This window comes from Telopea speciosissima, chromosome 3, assembly GCF_018873765.1.
Source record: "Telopea speciosissima isolate NSW1024214 ecotype Mountain lineage chromosome 3, Tspe_v1, whole genome shotgun sequence".
Classification (NCBI taxonomy): domain Eukaryota; kingdom Viridiplantae; phylum Streptophyta; class Magnoliopsida; order Proteales; family Proteaceae; genus Telopea; species Telopea speciosissima.
In genome coordinates, this window is record NC_057918.1 from 13417038 (window position 1) to 13429038 (window position 12001).

The 12001-nt window shown below is 37.8% G+C and overlaps 3 protein-coding genes across 9 annotated transcripts; 2 read left to right on the plus strand and 1 right to left on the minus strand.

The window, feature by feature from the left end:
* Positions 1-215: 215 nt before the first annotated feature.
* On the plus strand, positions 216-1058 carry LOC122654869. Its single transcript, XM_043849136.1, has 2 exons — positions 216-242; positions 441-1058. Exons 1-2 carry the CDS (start codon positions 216-218, stop codon positions 1056-1058), a joined length of 645 nt encoding a protein of 214 aa, XP_043705071.1.
* Positions 1059-4131: 3073 nt separating this feature from the next.
* LOC122654717 (EID1-like F-box protein 2) lies at positions 4132-9375 on the plus strand. Of its 7 annotated transcripts, XM_043848937.1 has the most exons (4): positions 4265-4326; positions 5205-5977; positions 7067-7071; positions 7116-7155. In XM_043848937.1, exon 2 carries the CDS (start codon positions 5214-5216, stop codon positions 5958-5960), a length of 747 nt encoding a protein of 248 aa, XP_043704872.1. In that variant the 5' UTR covers positions 4265-4326; positions 5205-5213; the 3' UTR covers positions 5961-5977; positions 7067-7071; positions 7116-7155. The 7 variants fall into 7 exon arrangements, with proteins under 7 accessions (XP_043704875.1, XP_043704872.1, XP_043704869.1 ...); XM_043848940.1 differs by lacking the exons at positions 7067-7071; positions 7116-7155 and adding an exon at positions 4132-4182 and having other exon boundaries at positions 4269-4321; positions 5207-6218; XM_043848934.1 differs by lacking the exons at positions 7067-7071; positions 7116-7155 and adding an exon at positions 8994-9375 and having other exon boundaries at positions 5205-6004.
* Positions 9376-9454: 79 nt separating this feature from the next.
* Positions 9455-11792, minus strand: LOC122654015 (remorin 4.1-like). The gene is made up of 5 exons (XM_043847988.1): positions 11609-11792; positions 10883-10980; positions 10004-10703; positions 9768-9849; positions 9455-9684 (listed from the first exon to the last, which is right to left on the minus strand). The coding sequence occupies exons 1-5, from the start codon at positions 11632-11634 to the stop codon at positions 9493-9495; spliced, it is 1098 nt and encodes a 365-aa protein (XP_043703923.1). The 5' UTR covers positions 11635-11792; the 3' UTR covers positions 9455-9492.
* Positions 11793-12001: the final 209 nt, after the last annotated feature.

Consider the following 12001-nt stretch of genomic DNA (forward strand, 5'->3'; position numbering starts at 1 on the left):
AAAATCCTGGCCAATTTAGGGTTGTTTAGGCTCTATTTCGTATTGTTTATATTTTTATTTATCTGACTAATATTTATTTTTTGCACATATTTGGTATGATTTCCAGTCCTTGTTTCTCATAAATATAAATCAAAATAAATCAGAGATCTTAAACAAGGAGTTGTTTATGGCAGTAAACCAGTTAATCTTGTTTGTGTGCTTAGCTTTTAATTAGCATGTGTTCTAAGGGCTCAAAACTAAGGGTAAGTAGGTAAGTTTGATTCTTATTATAAAAATCTTTCCTCTAACAATACCCCTCTTCTAAGGCATGAAATATGAGAAAATGTTAAATTAAGACGTATATGAGATTTGCAGAAGAAAATGCATAGAGAAAGAGAAATAGTCGAGTCTTCAAGCAGCAGAACTCCCCCCCTGATTTTGTCCTGCGCCAAATTATTCAGGATACCAGAAACAGGTTCTCTGGCTCGGTTCTTGCTGTGCCTGACAATGACGCCATCCGTGACTTCTTTCATCGATGGAGGATTAAAGTACATTACACCCTTAAGCGGCCCACGTTCCACTCTTGGCTGCGCCCCCTCTCCAACTGTATTGCCATAAACTGCGATGGCTCGGTGAAGGATGGTCGTGGAGGTTATGGTGCCATTGCCTGTGATCGCATGGGAAGTGTTCTGTTCGTGGTTGCCGGCGGGTCCAGGGACACCAATATAATGCGCATGGAGTTAGAAGCTATTTGGTGTGGTCACCGCAGAGCCTATGCTACTGGTGGTCTTCGGATCCACGTTCGTTCGGACTCCCTTTGTGCCATTCAAATGATAAATGGTGGTTACCATACCCCATGGCATTGCATGGATCTGGTAGAGGACATCGGGAGCCTTAAGGAGGCGTTTTCCTGTTGCACGTTTCTGCATATCATGAGAGAAGCTAATTTTTGTGCGGATTTCCTAGCTAGCTTCGCGCATGGGGACCAAGAAATCCTTTTTAGCCTTACTAGCCTTCCTATGGCTCTTACCCACCTTGTTAGGGAGGACGCCAAAGGAAGAAGATATCAAAGAATATAATCTATTTAGCTTGATTCTTTATTTATAAAAGCTTCTTTTCCCCCAAAAACAAAAAAAAGAAAGAGAAGGCGGAAACAATGGGGGCATGGGGGGGCAAAATGAACCCTCCATGAAAGGCGAAAATCCTACCCCCAAGATGCCGGCGTGCTCTCATTGGCTGCCACATGCACGTGGCCGCATAGAGAAATTTGTTATGCCTTACGTTCTGTTACTACTAATGAGAGTATGAAGCCCTTGACATGTCTAGATTGTTGGAGTTCAATACTCTTGAAATGTTAGTAGCTTTTTTACTCTAAAGATGTCTTCTATAAACCAACAATAACAACTCAGCCTTATCCCAACTAAATGGGGTCGGTTACATAGATCCTTGTCCTCCAATCAACTTTATTCGAAGTCATAATTGATACAAGAATTAAGCTATGCATATCTTTTCCCACCACTTCTCCCAAGGTCATTTGAGGTCTGGCCCTGGTTCTTTTAGTTCATTCAATCTAAATTAATCATTCCTCCGTACTAGAACATCCAAAGGCCTCCATTGAACATGGGCATGCCACCTCAAACGATTTTCCCGTAGCTTATCATGTATCGGAGCTACTCTCAAACCAGCTCTAATATGATCATTCCATACTTTATCTTTCCTAGTTTTGCCACTCATTCATCTCAATATCCTCATCTTTGCTATAGTGCGTTTATCTATATGATGTTTTTTAATTGCCTAACATTTCGTACTATACATCCTAGCCAGTCGTTTGACTTTTCTATAAAATTTTGCTTTAAGATATACTCTATCCCCATGTAAAATTGCAAATTCTGAGCTATTTGGTCTCCTACTATTCAAATGATTTTAAAGAAGAAAATAAATAATCCAAATAATTATGTTAACCCACTTATTTCCTTTGGCAATTTTCCCGTAAGTTAAATTTTTTTGATATATATGAAAATGTATTATCCTTTATTTTGATCTTAATTCTTAATACAGTTTTTTTTCTCAAAAAAAAGTGATTATTGGTCCCAATTTTTTTACAAGTGATTATAATTTGACAAAGTGCCATTTTAGGAATTTGGATCCTCGGTAGACGTGCAGTCTCACACAGGCAGGGGCAAAATGACCGTCCCACCCATTGCCCGAGCACCCTGCCTAGGTGGGGTTCATGTGGGGTCCACATCCTGTCTGTGTGAGGTTGCACGCCAACCACACGAGCAGGCGGCAAAGGATCTAATTTTTTTTGGGGTTTTTACAAATGCCCCCCTAAAAATACCCAGTTGTCCAAATGCACCCTTATAACTTTACAAATTGCAAACTCCCCTTACTTTCAAAACACTATAACACTTTGGTCCAGTCCGTTAGTCTGGGACGTTAGACAGTTAGACGTTAGTTTAAGAAAATCTAATGACCAAAATGCCCTTGTAATAAAAACCCACCAAAATTAAAGAGTAAAGTGATCAAATTGCCCTCATCTTCCCCTTAACAAATCGTTTAAGGTCTGAAATTGAAAATCAAACCCTAAACCATTTGGGGAAGATGAACCCTAAAATCAAACCTCCAAAATTGAAGTTGCAATTTAAAATGAGGGAAGTTGGTAGTAAAAACTACTTATTTTTACTTCAAATACAGCATTGAAGATGCTGTCCTGAAATACATCAGATACATCAATTTCTAGAAAATTCAAAAATCTATAACCAATTTCATTTAAGCAATGCAAAAAAACCGCACCTTACATAGTTCAGCCGCAAAAGCAAACTCAATCAAACCACAACAACTAAATCAGATCTGTTTTTTTGGTGAAACAACTAAATCAGATTGAAGACGAAAGAAGTTGCATAGAAATTCGACTTCCCGCTTAGTATTCAGATCCGAAATGTTTACTGCGGGAAATCTACCGAAGCAGGAGTGCAGTACAAACGAAATTTAAAAATTAGAAGTTAAACTAAAATGACACCTAAAGGTTGTAATGAAAAAGAGAAAATTCAAAATTAAGAACAAAGAGTTATAGAAAGGCTTTCATATCTGGTACAAAAAGAACTACGTACCGTCTAGAGAATTAACTGAGATTGATCGAATCGACACTTCTCCACCCTCTCTCTACTGTTTTGTGGTGAATCTCTTCTTTGATTCTGCAAGTTGGACAAATAGTGCAGTATTTAGAGGGAGAACTTCCTCTACCAACTTTCCTCATTTCAATTTGTAACTTTAATTTTGGAGGTTTGATTTTAGGGTTAGTCTTCCTCAAATGGTTTAGGGTTTGATTTTCAGTTTCAAACTTTAAACGATTTGGGAAAGATGAGGGCAATTCAATCACTTTACTCTTTAATTTTGATAGGTTTTTGTCACAAGGGCATTTTGGTCAGTATATTCTCTAAACTAACGTCTAATAACATCCCGGATTAACAGACTGGATCAAAGTGTTACAGTGTTTTGAAAGTAGGACGAGTTTGCAATTTGTAAAGTTGTAAGGGTGCATTTAGACAAATGAGCATTTTTCAGGAGGCATTTGTTAAAAACCAAATTTTTTTAAAACTAAAATATTAAAAATAAATTAACCTTAAATTTTTCTTAAAATCCGAATTTATCAACTCGGTCCAGGTCAACTAGTCAAACTCATCATGCCATCACATCACCTTTAGAAATAAATCTACAATTGTCTCAAAGCAAGCAAGTGATCAATAAATAAAATAACTAAAAAAGGGTTCTGATACTCTGATCCATTGTTTAAAGATGCTCCTGTTCACATTCTAAAAATTTCTCTCTACTCTCTATTCGTTAAAAATCTAGTAGTAGTGATAAGATGAGACTCATGACTCGATTCATCTTGACCTTCCAAACAAAGATCTTCGAGCCCTAATAAATACGCGATCCATTTTTAAAATGAATTACGAAATCAGATGTGTAGGAATTTAATTGATTCCTTCTTTCTGGGTGTCATCTCTATTCCTTCACTCCAAGAGGCGAAGAGAGAGAGAGAGAGAGAGAGAACAGTCGAAACCCAGAAGGCCCTGTTAGCTTAATAGCTTTGGTAGCCTATGAGATGAGTGAGTTCTCAGCGAAGGTTGTCAATAATCACGTAATTGGACGAATCTACGATTAGGGTAATGGTCAGATTCCGTCACTTTGTTGAGGTAACTGCTGTGAATTTTCTTTACTCTTTCTGGTTTTGGAATTTCCCTCTCCGTATTTACAAAACCCTAATCTTTGTTTCTCTTCTTTCATGCAGAAGCTCCTTCCCTGCTATGGTTTTGAAACGATTCTGATTGAACTTTGTCAGCTGAGGTGAGATTCCGGTTTTATTATGTGTTCAGATCCTGTTTATTGGGTTTCAGTGAGATTACACACTTACACTTTGTATACTGCAAGCTATTTAAATTTACAAGGGGGAAGAAGAATTGTTGTATCCCTTTGCACACAAGAGAAAAAACATTTTATAATTGGAATGATTAGCATTAAAAGATAGTACACGAATACCTTCTTCCTGCATGAAACTTGGGACTTAATCAATGTCTAGTTATTGGTATAAGTCTTTGCGCCTGAATTACCCTACACGGAAAACTGTAGAGAGGTAAACTTTAACTTACCTCAGCTCAATGAGGTACCGACATCTTGCAAGGGAATGAAAAACGCGTGTGATGTTGAAAGGGAGCATTTCTCTCCATCCATTATCATCCAACATAGCATGTCTTTTTAGGAATTTTGTGACAAAAAGCTATATATGGTGTTTAAAGCCGCCTGTGAGTCTCTTACTATTCTTTGAACACGCGACATCAGCCATTGTGTATAAAGAAATAGTGCTGCTGCTTTAACCTGAATCAGGAAAGTTTGCCTGGATTCTTTATATTCTGGTTTATGTCCGGTTGAAACTTGAGTTCTATCTAATGAAGATTCAGAATATATGTGATTCTCTTAAGTTTGGTTCACAAACCGCCTCTGTTTGCTTTGGATCGTGAATTTTTCATTTATTTTTTGAACTTGTCGAATCCTAAACTTGCATTAATCTGACTCTACTTCATGTATCAGGATCTTGAATCCATTGTTCGCCATTATTATAGAGGATGATTTCAATTGTTATTACTATTAATTGGTTTATTGAGATGGAACCAGTGGCTCAGCTCATCATGGATTCACAATCTTTTCCTTCTCTCTGATCATACTAGGTGTGAAAAATGATCGTAACGAAGCAGTATCGTTGTATACACTCTTCAAGCTGTGCTTGCACTAAAGGGCATCTAAGTGAAGATGTGATTTTCCTAGTTTTTCAACATCTCAATTGGAACCCTAGGTTGATAGCCATTCTCTCTTGCACCTGCAAATGGTTTGATGACATTGCAAAGCGGGTCCTATGGAAAGAGTTCTGCCGGACACGAGCCCCCAAGATGATGCTCGATTTGCAATCTAGTGGGAGTCACAACGTGGATGGGAACTGGAAGGCCCTTGGGAAGCTGCTCATTTACTGCTCAGGATGCACCAAGGGTGGACTGTTTAATAGCATTCATATCCCCGGCCACTTTGTTTACAGGACCCGGTTCTCTAGGACTTCAGGGAAAAGTTTTCTTCTACCCCAGTGCAGGAATGATGTTTTGTATGTTTCTGACCCTTGTGAGCACCTCGATCAAGGAGAGGAGGGCGATGTGGGATTCTTCCGGGGAGTTTTTAAGTCATTTCCACTATCAAGGGTTAGAAAGATGCTGATTGATAGGGAGGCCAAGTTCCATCCAACAGAGGTTTGCCCATATTGCAAGGCAAAGCTGTGGAGCATGCTACAGGCAAAAATGATACCAAAGAGTGCATGCAGCAGGTTGGGTGCTTATGAGGATTGCATCGAGTATTATGTCTGCCTCAACGGGCATATGCTTGGGATCTGCACTCTTCTGCCCCTTTCAGATTCTGAGGAGGCATCTGAGTTGGAGTGATGGTACAACTTGGATCTGCGTAACTTTTCACAATCAAGTGATAGGTATTCGTGTTCGTATCTTCTAATTTTTCTTTTCTCTTCTTAAATTTTTTTTTTTTTTTTTTCAAGCTTTATGGCTTCAACTGTTCTGATTCTGGTTGACAACATTGATTGCTTCTAAGCTTCTGTTTTTTTTATTGAAAACAAACTTCTATTATAGGTAGAAAGAATACTTTCAGGGATATTGCAGTTATTATACATGAAAGTTCTGTTTCTGAGGGGAATTGTTCCTACTGTTTGACGGATCCCACCATGTGAACATTTAACTTTGAAACTTTAATATTATATGAATCAGGAGGATCTTTTTATCTGCTATTTTTCTTCATACACTTAGAGACTTAATTGTTTTGCTTCATACACTTTCAATAAACCTTAGTATTATATGATTCATTGAATGGTGAATTATTGCCACCTTAATCTGTGCCTCGTATAGGATAAATGCAGTCATAACCCAATGATGGAAGTTCTCTCCCATCGAGGGATGTCAATGTGGAGGCTGAACCAAAATCCCAATCAAACCCGACTTTAAAAAAAAAAACCGAAACCGGTCTGACTGAATTCCTTATTGGTCCATTTCTGGTTTCGACTTTAGAAAAAAAATCTTAAATATGATCGGTTTCAGTCTAGCCTGTGTGGAGACTTTGGACCAATAAGACCGACCAAAACAAAAAAATCCAATAAAAGACCAATAGTTTTTGTTATTTATTATTTATTTATATGTACTTTCTCATTGGGTTATCATTGATTATAACTACTAAAAAGCACTATATATGATGAATGGGAAAAGGAAGCGCATAAGGCTAGTGTGCAGATTCTTGCACACTCACTCTCCCATCCTATTCATGGATTCCACACACTCTCTCCTCATTAAATGCCTACTCCTATTGGATGATTCGTAACCCTCCCTCCTTATTGGTGCAAAACTGCACCCTGGCATCGTAGCATATCCTCCCCCATGATGTATATGAAGTTTATATATTTAAGGTGTAACCTATAGGAACTTAATTTAAGGTGTTAATTGAAGTTTATATATTAACTATATTGATTTATATATTGTAACCGATGAGGGACTGATAACTGAATCTGATAGGAGACGAAAACTGACTGGACCGACAGCTAATCGGTTTCGGTCTGGACCAATATGTGCTAAGGACCAGAGTTGTCAAGGTGGCAAGGCGACCCAACTCGGTGGAGGGGTGCCTAAGTGCTTAGGCAAGAAGGCGCCCGACTAGGCATTGCCTAGGCGACCAAAGTGCCCAAGTGTTATTTTTTTATTACCCCTCTTTTCTAACACTATTTAGTATGCTACAATGTATATCTTATATCATCAAAAATCAATACTAAGCCACATCAAGTCATAAACAATCAACATTAAGTCACATCAAGTCATCAAAAATTAACATAGAAGTAGAAGATAGCAGAAACCAAAGAAGCAAGCTAATGGAAGTTTGAAACAATCAAAACATACGTTTGGTTTATATTGTTCTTGGAATTGGTCATTGCCCTGGTATACCTAGTCTCATATTTGGTTTATACTATTCTTAGAAAATATGTATCTATAAGTAATTAAACTGCTATCGTTTTAGAGAATTGTTCTAGCTCTCTAAGAAGTTTGATTGGTCAAATGATTTTATTTTTACATGATACTTTTTGTATTAGGTAGAGCACAAAACCAGCTTTCCAACAAATCCAAGATTGCTTAAATCTGATTTATATTAAAAGAGTACTGTTCCAGTCAAACCTTATTTGGTGTGCGTGAATGCTGTCAAAATCGCTTTGAATGATTTCTATTTTAGGATATCAAAATAAAAATGAATATTTTACCGATCTTTTGATTTTAGTAATGTTTTACCATAGTAAGATTTATGGAATTTTTAGATATGAGAAAAAACCCCAGCATTAGAAAATGGAAAATTTCACCTACCGCCGAAAAATTTTCATTTGTGAACTGGGGGGTTGACCTTTTATTCTTTTGGAATTTGATTTTTTTAGCTATTTTTATTGCATTCAAATGGGGGGGTATTTGCTTATTTATGAATAATATCTTAAGTAAATGAAATAATCATTTACTTAAATGATATTTGGCATAAATAAGGGCCAAGCCTGGTTTGATACCACTAAGGCGACAGTCGCTTAGACCCCAAAAAATCCGCCTGGACTACCGCTAGGCAACGCCTTGACAACTATGCTAAGGACCTCACTCAGCCCATTGAAACTGACCAACATATAGATGCACCCTTGCTTCCTTCCATGAGTCTTCCCTTCTTGGTGGTAAATTTGCTTGTCGTTTCCACAACTAAGATACCATAACTTTGTTGTTGAGCATGATGCAAAATGACAAACAGAAATGGTTGGTCGTGGCCACAGCGAGGACTTGGTGGTTCCATTACATACCAGACCTTGGTGAGGTCCATGGCCAAAAATTCCCCTTGTTCCATTTATGAGCCGGGATTTCTAGTCTGCAACCTTCCGTGAGATGGAGTGCAGGAAGAATAAGAACCTAGATTGCATCAAGGAATCATCTTGAATGTATTGAGCCTGTGGTTGTGCTAGTATTCAAATTTGGCAACAATTGATGTTATTGTGTGAAGGTTTAACTCATTCAATATCATGCTTCTTGTTGATTAGGCTTTTCAGTTTGTAATGAAATTTTAATGATATGGCTTTTTGATAATTTCTATAATAAGACGAGGACATTTCAGTTTGGTGGCTTTTAGGTAGGGCAAGATCACTATACCTTCTTGTCTTATCTGGGGAAACAAAACAATAAACTTAAGTTTTTTGTTTCTCTATGAACTAAACTACTTCGCCACTAGACCACCATGTTAAGAGTATATGTGTGTCCTTCAGAGGTTCCTGGTTTTAGGTTACAAGTAACTTAAATTGATTTATTGTAGAATTTTTGTAATTAATTTGACCCCATATTCTCTTCTTGTGACATATTTGCAGTCATATCACGTTCAGATATACTTGCAATTTCTGTGGATCTTAGGTGGCTGTAAGCGAGGGAAAACTGTGACAAAGTGGTCTGGCAGCTTCTCTCCATAACATGACACGGGATCATCAACTATGCTCCAAGCTTTATGTATGCTGTTCCCAATATTCCATTACATACTTTTGAAATCCAGGATTCAGTTGTTGCTGCCGTTCTGTTTCCAAAAACTAGTACTATACAGTGTCTCTGTGAAATTGTGTAAATTTTATGCCTACATGTGTATTTGAATGGCAGTAATTATCTTCATGAATTCAAAAGCAGTTGTTTATGTCAATTTGTCCTTTCTGATCTTGAAGGTTTGATTGTATCCAGATGTGTTTCTATGATGCATAGAATATATTTTTCCATCATGCAGTGATTAACGATTTGAGTTTCAGAAATGTGTACATTTCTATGACATAATAGAACTGAATTTTTTTTCTTTCTGAAGCAGCCTAGTAATAGAACTGAATTTTTTCTTTCTGAAGCAGCCTAGTCCATCGTCATTATTAGTGCTTCAGCAACAGAAACACGTGGCGGGGACCTTTCCTGTTGCTCTGATTTTATTTGCCTTCTCTTTTGCTTTGAACTCATCATTTCTTCTCTTTTCCTCAACCTGTGCTCTTGCTCCTCCAACTATCTGATCAATCCTTGTCATCTCATTGCGGAACTGTTGCAAGGCTCTTGCCCTTCTCTGTTCCAATTTGGTCTGCAGTTCCATGAATCAAGTAATTAGTTCGAATGACTGACATTCACAATCATCATTAAATCCCAGAGGAAATAAAACACCACCTCTTTCATGGTCAGTTGGCGGCTAGCTTTCTTCTTCTTCTCATCCTCCCAAGATAGAATTGTGGAATTCATCTTCTCATACCTGCAATTTCTACTTATTAGTGAGAAGATGATGAAATTCCAAACCATTGGCACCATAGATATTTAAGCGGCTTCCAAAAATTTCAATGCGATGAGTTTTGCATCTTTATTGATTTTACTATTTTTAAGCCAAAGTGCGTGAACAATTAAACTACCGTGTTTGAATCTTGGCCATCTCAGCTTCCATCCAAGCATCTGCTTTGGATGGTGGACCGGTTCTTGTTGGGCTTCCCTTCCGCTTGTCATCTCCAGCTGTTGGGAGTGTTTGTTTTGCTGGGGGTGGAGGAATTATCCTCGGCTGTCTATCCACTTCTTCGGCTGTTGTTGGTGTCCTCTTAGTAGTTGGAACTCTAGTGGGAGCTTTTTCTGGTTTCTTTTCACTGGTGACGGCAGTCTCTGGTATCCTCTGGTCCACCCATTGTGATTTTTCCACAGAACCGTTCTCTGGTGCAGAACACCTTGTTATATTGTTTAATATAAATACTGATATAAGCTTAATCCTGGGAAAAACATTACCTGGAGATTGTTGGTCTTCTTTTGATTGCTTACTTGTAAATTGTCTGGATATTTTACCAGTGTCTTGCTGCAGGGCTACACCTTCTTCCTTTTTGCTATTTGTCTTAGTGGGAAATTTTTTTGAACTTTCTTCCTTTTTGCTATTGGTCTTGGTGGGAAATTTTTCTGAACCTTCTCTGATCTTTTTCTTATCCACTAACTCTGCTTCTTCGAGTGAGTTGATGGCAAATGCAGCAGCAGCAATAGCAGTCGCATACTCACCACCATCACTAGGATCATAATCTCGACTCGATTGGCGAGAGAATTGCTTTTGGAACCAGTTTTGTTGTTTCTTCTCGTCTGCAGAAATTTGTTTGCAGAATTTCAGAGAATTGTTGTGGCTTACTTTCCATAACCAAAAAACAATACTATAGATAGAATATAGAAGGAAAATGAAAAAGAATTATGGAAGGTCGGTGGGGAGGTTTCTTTTTGGTATCTTTCATAGTTCCTTAAGAATGTTACATATGAATCAGTACCTCCTTTGAAGGAACTAGTTTTCTGTGGTGGTATTCTTCGTTCTCTTGTACTGTTCGGGTCTTGTTGGCTATCCTGTTCAGTACCAGAAAATCTCACCCTGGCAGAATGGTTAGTAATATAAAACAGATAAAAAAGAGACGATATAAAGGGATATTTCCTGGGGGAAAAAAAAAGTGGTTGCAGATGATGGCGAAACTGCTTTTTTGAGGGATATTTGAACTGTAGATTCTTTGAAAGTGATTTACTTTGGTTAGCCTTTTGCGAAAATTCGGGGATTCAAGCCTTTGGAGGGTTTTTTTTTTTTTTTTTTTTTTTTTTGGGGGGGGGGGGGCGCACAATGATACACGCTGTCTCTTTACCTGGTTATGGAATTATTAGCAGAAGTTTTGAAGGACAAAGCACCCGTTGATCCAAAAAAAAAAAGGGGAAAACAAGGGTTATGTCTGTTACTTTGACGTATGATGAGAATTTTCTTAAAAATTGAATAAAAAAAATGGTCAGGGCAACAGAGCTTTCCAATCCTGCATGTTTATGCAGCCTTTAAGACGAGGAAATCCATGGGAGCTTCTGTACTTATTGAAATGAATTACTGTTGTTTATATTGAGTTTATTATTTCTACTTCTGTTGCTTTATTTCTCAAATTCTTCTTAATAATAAAAAGAACATAAATTAAAAGAGCATTTTTGAAAAACAGTTGTTGGGTTGGGGATTCTCAGATATGTACCTCATTTGCTTAACCATGTTCTCCATTTTCTAGGGCCACTGCAACAAATCCTTTAAGTTTCAAAGAGAGGAGTTTGACAATAGTGAAGTTAGACAGGCATGGTAGATGCTTATTTGAAGGGAAAATCCTATCCTAGAAAAGAAGGTTTGTGAATGTTGTATTGGTCTTAAGCTAGTGAATTTTTTTTTATGGGGAGAGAAGGGGGGAGGTGGGGCAAGCAAAGGTGAAATATGCTTTGCATGCATAATCTGGTTTGGATCTCAAAAGGCCATTGAGTTGAAGGAAAGGATTTCTCTTTCCTCCACATTTCAACTATCCACTTAAAAAAGATACCTTTGAGTTGCAGGTTACAAAGGTGCTTTTCTGCTGCCTTTTCTGTAGTTTGTTTAGTCT